The sequence below is a fragment of the Neophocaena asiaeorientalis genome, unplaced genomic scaffold (assembly GCF_003031525.2).
Source record: "Neophocaena asiaeorientalis asiaeorientalis breed wild unplaced genomic scaffold, Neophocaena_asiaeorientalis_V1.1 scaffold108, whole genome shotgun sequence".
In the NCBI taxonomy this organism is placed as follows: Eukaryota; Metazoa; Chordata; class Mammalia; order Artiodactyla; family Phocoenidae; genus Neophocaena; species Neophocaena asiaeorientalis.
Genome location: NW_020173770.1, coordinates 1,041,508 through 1,050,639, shown reverse-complemented (window position 1 = coordinate 1,050,639; position 9,132 = coordinate 1,041,508). Strand labels below are relative to the sequence as shown.

At 51.9% G+C, this 9,132-nt stretch overlaps 1 protein-coding gene across 2 annotated transcripts in view; it reads right to left on the bottom strand.

The window, feature by feature from the left end:
* EBF3 (EBF transcription factor 3) overlaps positions 1-9,132 on the bottom strand; it is a 116,056-nt gene that overhangs the window by 36,629 nt on the left and 70,295 nt on the right. For both annotated transcript variants that reach the window (XM_024751552.1, XM_024751553.1), the window contains exon 4: positions 1,644-1,725. In XM_024751552.1, the coding sequence (XP_024607320.1) occupies positions 1,644-1,725 (82 nt within the window). The remainder of the gene's footprint in view (positions 1-1,643; positions 1,726-9,132) is intronic.

Genomic DNA, 9,132 nt, shown 5'->3' with positions numbered 1-9,132 from the left:
AAAAAAAAAAAAAAAAAAAAAAAAAAAAAGGGACACTGTCTTTGCTCTGTCGTCTCTATATAGGTCAGTCACCAAGGGAAAAGCATAGTTGAGCAGAGAAAGCAGACAAGCTGTGTTTGTTTCTCGGCCGGGCCAGCCCTGCGGTGCACCTACAGAAAGGTGCTGAGATCGTGGTGCCCGCTGGAAACGTCGTGTAAGCCCTGATCTAGTGTTAAGTCCAGTTAAACCTCCTGAGAGGCAGAGAGATTAGCTAAAGAGAGGGAGGAAGTCCTTCTAGTAACTGCGGGCTCCACCTGCGACCGACGCTGCCTCAGCCACTGGCGAGCCAGTGTGTGACCTCCACTCTGCTCGATGGATCAACGTGGAGCTTCACACAAGAGAAGCGGAAGTCCGCCCCACCGTCTGCAGGAGACACCGCCCCCAGGGTCAGGGCGTGACTGTCGGCGGGTCCACCGGCTCCACCGCTCTGACCGGCTGGGTGGATGTCAAGACAGATGTCACATTTCGCCTGAAGACTGAAGCATAACTTACATTTCTAAGAAAAAGCCTCGAGTGATTTGATGGTAAACTAGTCTAAATCCCATAGAAAAGCATTTGGTAACATCCAACCTAGCAGTGAGCTCCCAAATTCTTCTCTGGTGGGTACGGACCAGGAGCCACCCGGGTTTGGATTCCAGCCCAGATATTTTTACAATTAAAATCAGCAAAACAATCCGTCATGTTTGGTGAGCACGCTTCACCCCGAAGTCACCTCCTAGTCATTCACAAACAAAGGCAAGAAAACCATGACTGCATCAGAATTTAGCCCTGAGCCCAACTGGCTCTCCACGCCTCTCCTCAAGAGGAAATCCTCTGCTCTGAGGATAACTAACCAGAGGACTAACGTTAGCCTGGGTTCGGGAACACGGTCTAGCTCCGAGGTGTGGAATTAAGGAGGCGAGAACAGCCCAGCCTCAGGGGAGGGAAGCTGAGCTGGGGAAACATTCTGGAATTGGTAGAGGCCTGCATGGAACAGGTGCAGCCCCCTCAGTCCTGAGTACACCCCATATATTACCTAGCGGTCCTCCCCTACCACAGATCAATCCATCCCTAAGGAAGAGCTTCAGCGTGGGCTCCAGAGTCTAACCAAGCGAACAAGCATGAAGAGCCAGGTGCAGCTGAGGAAACAGACTAAATGAGATGCTAACCTTCTGAGGACTCTGCTTGCAAAAATCCTAAAACAGTCATTTTGAAACACACCCACCGGACTCACCACGAGTGAATGTAAGACACACTCCACCTTAACCCACAGCCCCGATCACTCTGATTTCGGGGTACCCCGCAGCCCGACACAGAGGGCCAGGGCGGTGTGCACTGCCCCAGGAGGCAGAGGCACACCCTGTCATCAGAGCAAAAGCGCAGGTCACGTTTCCAGAGCCAGCTCCACTTGGTCACGGGCCACGACTGGGCTCCATGACTCTGGCGGACTGAGGTGCCAGACCATTTCTAAAGCATTCGATTTAAATGCTCTTTCAAATGAACCCATCCTGGCTCATTTGCACCCAAAGCCCCTGAGAACTAAAGGTTGGTTTCCGAACAATTGCAACTTCAGGGAATTCAACTTTCACAGTGTTAAGTCTGGACCACGGTCCAGAATCGTGTACCTGGAATCTTCGCATGTCCCGAGGGTTGCCTGCATTCTTCAAACAGTTCTGATTGCACTTGAGGAAAAACTTTAGAAAGAATCTACAAAAATACAAAAAATGGATATTTGTTAGGGTTATCAGACAAAAGACACAGACTTTTTTTGAAAGACACTCTCGCATGGGGAGCCGACCCCCATACCACCTGCTGGCTGCCCTGTAGGGGGCGATAGGGAGAGAGAGAGAACTCGGAGAGGCCAGGCAGGCACCTCTGGGTCCACTGGCCACTGTGGAAGATCTCCACACAAGGAAGCAGTGACTTACATTTGCCTTGACACTGGGGGTTTCCAAGCTTTATAATAACAGCCGTGACTTAAATTGGCCATTTCTCACCTGGATCTTTGCACGACCATTAATCACTGGGGACCTGTCCACCCCAGGGAGGGCTGCCAGCTTCAGCAAATAAAAACACAGGATGCCTAGTTAAATTTGAATTTCAGATAAACAACGAATAATTTTTTAGGCTAGGCCTGTCCCAAAGCAAACCTATCCTAAAAAAAAAAACCGTTTCTCCGAAATTCAAATTTAACTGGACACGCTGAATTCTACCTGGCAACTCAAGCCCAGGGGCCATCACTGCCTAGGTAAACACGCTTTTAAAGATGGGCTTTTCAAGTTACAATAGGTATGACTCCTAAGAGAAGATCTGGGGTGCTGTTTCAAGGGCAGCAACGACTGCTATGAAGTCGTTGGTTTTAAGGGACCTACGTGTGGTTTTAAGGGACCGATCAAGGCCCCCCCCCCACCCACCCCCCCATGAGGCAAGGAAACTATCGCTTAGGGGGAGGGGACCAGGCGCTGCCCCGGTTGGAGGGGAGGCTAGTCGCAGTGCTGTTTCTGCTTCCCGCCCAGGCCTGGCCTTGTTCTGAAGCATGGCGTCTCAGGGGTCCTGACAGAGTGTTGAGATGCTGTGACAGAAACATCATCACCTGTCCTCCCCATTCCCGCGTGCTCTGTGACAAACATGGAAGCTCCGGCTCACAACAGGAACGCATGGACCCCGGGAGGCCTGGCTGCACCGCCAGCCACGGGAGAACAGGGGGTCTCGGCCCTGCACCAGCTCGGCTCGTCTGGAGAAGGCCGCCCACGTCCTGAGCCCAAAAAACCTGGGGCCTCTGGGCTGACACCCTGTCCACGAGGCTATCAACAAACGTCTCCTCTATCTTCTTTCCAAGTATCCTCTGTCCTACTGGTTGATGACTAATTTTTTATGAAGTTTCACACGACTTCCTTGACTTCAAGCGGACAGTCAAGGTTCCTTGTGGCTGATTATCATATCAGAAAATAAAAAGATTTGGGAGACTGAGATTCATGTCTCCAGCTGCATTCCCAAATACCCTGGACGACTTTCCACCAGGGCAGAGGAAAATCCGACTGATGGGAAAAAGAATAGTGGCCACTTAATTAAATTTCCTTACATCCCTCACGGCCTCACTATTTTAGGCCAGAATTTACATCTCTTATTAACTCGCCTCACCTATACACTTAGCTCGCCGCGCCTCCGAACACCATCTGCCATCAGCGTACAGGAAGCTGCCCGGCCGTCCACCCACCAATTTCTAACAACCACGGTGTAATTAAGCTCCACGCGCTCCGCAGCGAGGTAAATTAAGCGCACCTGCGGCCACCCTGGCCCAACCACATGAGGGCCTAACAAGGTGAGGGCGCCACAAAGTTACCGTCCTGTCAGGCAATTAGGTTCTCACTTTGGGGGCAGCCACATGGCGCAATTACGCCTCGCATTACCACCCAGCTGATCTCCAGGCAGGCGCCGGCCGGAGCCGCTCATCTGCACGGAGCCGACGGGGGGAGCTTTTGTGCGCTCTGATTTCTGCCCCCTCCAGAGGAGGTTTCCTTAAATTCCGTGACGTCTTTTCAGCCAGCGCTCACCCTTTCACCTCCCGGAGAGCAGAGCGGGCACTGAGCCTGAACGGCCCTCGCCGTGCATGGTCACTGTAGGCGTGAGCGGCCGGGCCCCCGTGGGCCTCCACTAGCGCCAGCTGCAGAAACGGGCAGAGTTGGGCGCTGGGCCCCTCACCACCCCGAGCATCTCGGGGTCAACTCCCCGGAGCAGCTGGGTGTGTGGGCACGCACACACACTTACACGTTTTGGGTGCGTAGGCAATGGTAGGGTTCTTTTCAAAGTTTCTCAAAACGCAGCGAGAGGACTCAGAAAGACCTGCAGGTCTGGAGCGTACGGCCCTACATAGCAGGGTCCCTCCCGGGCGCTCGGGCCCCAATTACACAAACGAAATAAGGCCCAACGTGCGCGGGAACGGACGCAGGTTGGGCCCTTATGGAGGGAGAGGAGCCTTGCGCTTAGCTTTCACCGTCACTTCGGTTCCTCGAGGATTCAATCAGGCCTCCTCGAGGTGGGCGGCGCGGTCCAGCCAGCGCGTGGCTCCCGACCCCGCACACCGTCACATCCGGGGCGAGCGTGTGCCTCTGCTAGCGAGGGCTCGCTGGCGTTGGGGCATTCGGGTAGGGTGAGAAAGGAACGCGGACGCGTGAAGTCAAATGGTAGTTCTCATCCTTTACTCAATTACCCTTTAATTGGCTTTTTTTCTAAGAAATATCTGACAGGCACTTTACATATCTCACTTCTAGCGTCTGGTACACAGAGGATTTAATACTCTTGTTATGAAAGGAAAAATCTTTCCTATGTCAGAAAATCTTTGGCTTCAACACCAACGAACTCTTTATCACTGCTAACCATGGATCTGCGGCTCGATGGCAAAGAGGCGATAAAAATTCTAACCTGTCATTAGTACATGACGCTTAATTGTGTACACTGTGCTCCCGGCTGCATCTGTTGGCCCGGCATCAAAATGACCATTATGTACACTAATTCCCTGACCCTGTCTTTATTTCCCTAAAGAGTCATCATCTTTCACAGTAGGTACCAGAGTAAATCAAGCTTGAAATATGGGCTTTATTTACTTGTTTCTCCCAGGCAGGAGGGGAAGCAGCAGCTCAGGGCAAACTGCTACACATCAGTCGAAACTCCCCAGTAACGTTCCGCTCGGAAACAGCGCACAAAATCCTGGAAAGTTCTCAGCAGCGATTAGAAGGGGGAAAGGTGTGATCTCATCACTTTGGAAGTCAGGTTTCCTCTTTTAGGGCGCACGGGGATTAGCGGAGAAGCCACGTGGGTGACCTCCTTCGCTCTTAGGAGAGCTGGTAACAACAGGCTGCCTCTCCCGACTCCGGGGCACCCTGTGGAGACGGGCCCAGGGGCCCTCTGTCTGGCAGGCAGGGATGGGAGAGCTGCTGGGTCCAGACACTGAGAGCTTGAGCCTGAGCTGGAGACTCCCAAGGCCGCCCTCCCTTCTGCAGGGACAGTTATGCTCAGCAGAAAGTTCAGTCTGGTCTCGGGTGGCATTTGTGCCAGCATCCTCCCCAATAACGCCAGCGCCCCCCCAGAGTGCTCAGCGGCAGGACACGGGCGCCTTCAGCGGGGCTCGAACAGTAGGACTGACCGTGTTAGCTGGAGCCCACTCTGGGGGCTTATCACGCAATAAGGGGCAAGCCCTCACCTCAGCAACGGATTTCAAAGTCGGCTCCCCTTCTGTGTGTTTAAGCTATGAATTAGTTCATTTATATTTACTTTTATGAAGCTGATTAACCAGGGCTTCTCTATCTGATGAAAATCATTTTAATTGTAGTGTTAGGCTCCCGTGTAATATCCATTACATTATGAACTGTTTAAATTCTACATGGGTATTGTGTAAATTGGCCCTTTGTGGGCCAGCAGGCAATTAGGACCAAACACTCTCCTTTAAGCGGCTACAGAACTTTGTGGTGTTGTTCAGGACAATCAGAAACAAAGGAGGCTGTTTAATTGTAATTTAATGGAATATCAAGGAGTCCGTGGCATTAGACGCTGGCAACAGAGAGCAGGAGAGAAAAATTAACTGCAATTATGTTTGATTAAAGCTATCCTTCTCAATAATCAGCGGTCCTGACAGGCCATGGGGCTCTAGTGGGTTCCAGGATGGCAAAAGGTGTTGAGCAATATTAGGGCCAATAAAGGGGGTATTAGCATCGCTAATTACAGCCCTGCAAAACCTGTAAAGGGGGCCTCTGTGTATTGTAATGTGTGAAGTAATTGGCCAAGGCCGTTATCAATTACATAAGGAATGAATTTGGTTTGTCAGAGAAAAGCTGACGAGATGCATCTCATCTGACACCGGCCCCTTCCCTCCTGTTTCCAGTAGCTAAGAACTTGCCCACTCTTATCCAAAGCTGCAACTTACCAATGGCCAAATCACTGATAAAAATTATCTTGCCAGCAAGCGTTAGGTAATTAATACCACTCATCCTCGCTGCCTTCCCTGCCACTGCCGTTCCTCACCTAGCCGAAGCCACTAATCATGTAATAATGATTTCTTTCCCTCTGGTCAAAGGAGAAATGGATTGTCTCCTTAGAAATGCAGTGGGCTTGGCGTGCGCACCCCGGTGATTGAGGAGAAAAAGGAAACTTGGAGCTGTCTCAACGGCTGTTCTTTGCATGCGGCTATCACGTGTCTGAAGCTACCTATTCGCACGCAGCATCTCAAGGAGCACTATATGCAGAGATTTAAGAAAACTTCTTTAACTGTCGAGTTTTAGACTGTCTCGGGGCCTGGTCTTGCGGGTGCTTGGAAACAGGAGTGACCGCAAGCTTCAGGGCCATGAGGCTGCAAGCCGGGATGCCCAGGCGGGCCCCCTGAGCACGGGTGACGGGCACACCCAGGACAGAGCTCCGGCTTCCAGCAGCCCCTCCCGCATGTGAGCCCAGCCTCAGTCGGAGCGGCCACGGCCTCCTCTCCTGGCCCTCGATCACAAGTGACGTGGGAAACCTGAGTCCAGGGTCGAAAAGTATTGGTATCTGGGGCAGGGCTGGAGGTCCCGATTTTCCACCTTAAGGCTGAGCTCTTAACAAGCAGCAAACTAATGCCACTGGATAGGCCTCCGTGTCACCCACCAAAACTCCCAGAGCATTTGTGTGTAAATCACGGCGCTGACAGCTTCCGGGGTTCCGGGAAGGCAGGGACCCCATTCCTGATCGAGCCCCCATGTCTTTAGTTACCGCATCCAGGACGCAAATCCAGGAGGCTCTTTTCATACCTAATAACCTTGACAAGGAAGAGTGAGTAGAGAGAAGCGGCCAGAAGACACAGCTGGGAAAGTCGCCACCCTCTGGTGGCTGCCAGGGGCTGCGGGGCTGGGGAAGTGCCTGATGGGCACGGGGTCTCCTTTTGCGGGGGGGCGGGGGGGGCCCTGCGACTGGGCTGAACACCGCTGAACCGTTCCCCTGAAAGCGGGTAACTTCGTGTGCCGCCCACCTCGCTTCCATTCGCCACCACAGCGAGGAGGTCCCCGTCCAAAGGGACGAGAAGCCCCACAGGGCAGCGGCCCCTCTCGCGGTGTCGGCCGCTGGGGCCGCTACTGCCCTCTTGAAGGGAAATAGTGAAAGAGTCAAATTAAAAGATAGAACCTTTAAGAGACTTTTCCCTGACTGATAAGGGAGTGACCGGTGGTGGAGTGCTTGCCTCCAAGTCCCGGCTAATTACTGGGAAGTCCCTGAAAGCAGTGGCCGCAGCTGTGGTGTGCGCCGGGCCATCAGTCGCTGCGGTATTGATTACTGAGCAATCCTAGCCGATCGGCTTCTGGGGCTCAGAGACAATGTGCTTCCTTCAGAAAACCTGTAATGAGCAGTTCCTATACACGAGTACACCCTGCTGACATCAGATCTGTGCACTGAGATAGCACACAGGTCAATGCGCATCGGATTTCCAAACTGCGAGGGTCTTAATGTCAGGCCTCTCTTTTTCTCCCACTCCTGCCGTTAGCTATGACTGGGCTCACGTCCTGTAATGCCACACGGGAGGGGAAATCTGCTCCATTAGTCTGATTTATTCTTCAAATATGCCATGACAAATTGCTTTAACACCAGACTTATTAAATTCTTGTACATTTCAAGTTATGGGTCTCATATACTTGTAGTGCCTGCATGACGTCATCAGGAAGGGGCCAGAGCGGGGACGGGACTGAATTTTACAGCTGGGCCCAGATGGCCTTTGTGAGGGGCCTCCCTCCCGGGCAAGAGGGCTGGGGCTGCCCGACTCCCCACTGCGGGTTCCTGGTCCCCGTGGGCGCCGTCCCCCGGCACGCATGATATCCTGCATGTAAATGCAGAGAGAGGAGGATTTGAAAATATCCACGGCTTGACTCGCGGTTCAACAATTACTGGCCTTTGTCTGGAGGTCCCTGCTCTACTGTAGCAGAGGCTGTCTCTAGTGGACCGGGGCTATTTTACTTTCCCTCGCTGCAGTAACCGCACCGCATTAACAATATTTGTACTACAATCGCCAAGGGACCCACTTCCCAGATTCTATCACTTCTTTATCTCCTGACAAATACCTCACTATCGAACATTATTAGGTTTAGAAAATTAACCCTTCGAGGTCCACAGCCACGCCAGGCCCCGCCGTCCCGCCAACGAGCCTTATCGCTAAATTTCTGCCATAATGGTTTCTCGTCTCATCACAGTTCCAGCAGCGGCTGTCAAGAGGCGCTTACAGATACCGTGATCTTGTACTTGTGCGATGATTCTCATTAAAATGATGCCAAGGAGATCTGATGGGATTTAACAGCTTTGCCGGCCAGTTCAATCTCCACGCCCATGACAGATCCTGCCGAGCCCTCCTTTTGGAGAAATGTGTACGACTCGCGTTAAACTTTTCTGGGTGGCTTTAATGTGTTCAGATAAGTAAAACCCAGGTAGACGTTCTCGAAGCAAATGCGTGCCCAAGCCCTGCGCTGTTCCGTTACCCTCCCTGGCTTGCTGTCAGGATTCTAGTTAGTATTTTCTGTAACTGCTCCTGATAGCTCGTGATAGTTTTGATAAGGTTATCTGTTTAAAAGAAGTCAACCGCGCAACACAAAAGAAATGTGAAGTGCGCTATATTTACACCAGGGTTCTTGTTTCAAGTGCCTATCTTTCTTTTCTCCCCCTTTACCTATTTCTCTATTTCTAATGGGCGATGCGGCATTGACATTATTTCCCCAGCAGATCATTCGCCCTGTCAATCAGTCTGTATTTTGTCTTTCGCTGCGGGCTCATTAAAACAGCTTCCTCACTCCCTCTGGACACTGCTCTCTATTTGCCAGCTCTGATCACGAAGCTCCTTATTTAAGAAAAATGCCAGCATCACTTGTCTCACATCAGATGCACCCCCTGACTTGTTGCCAGCTCCAGGGGAGACTTTTACAGAGACTTCGTGTGCAGAGATTAAGTGCCTATGCTTATCCGAACTTAGGGTTTCAAACCTCTCCCACCGAACGGGTGTGCGTTTGGAGGGATCTGAAGATAAGATCACCCTTCTTGCCACTCTGATTTCTGTCGGCAGTGGAGAGTATCCTCAAAACAAACACCAGGTTTTTTTGTTTGGGGTTTATCCCCCCC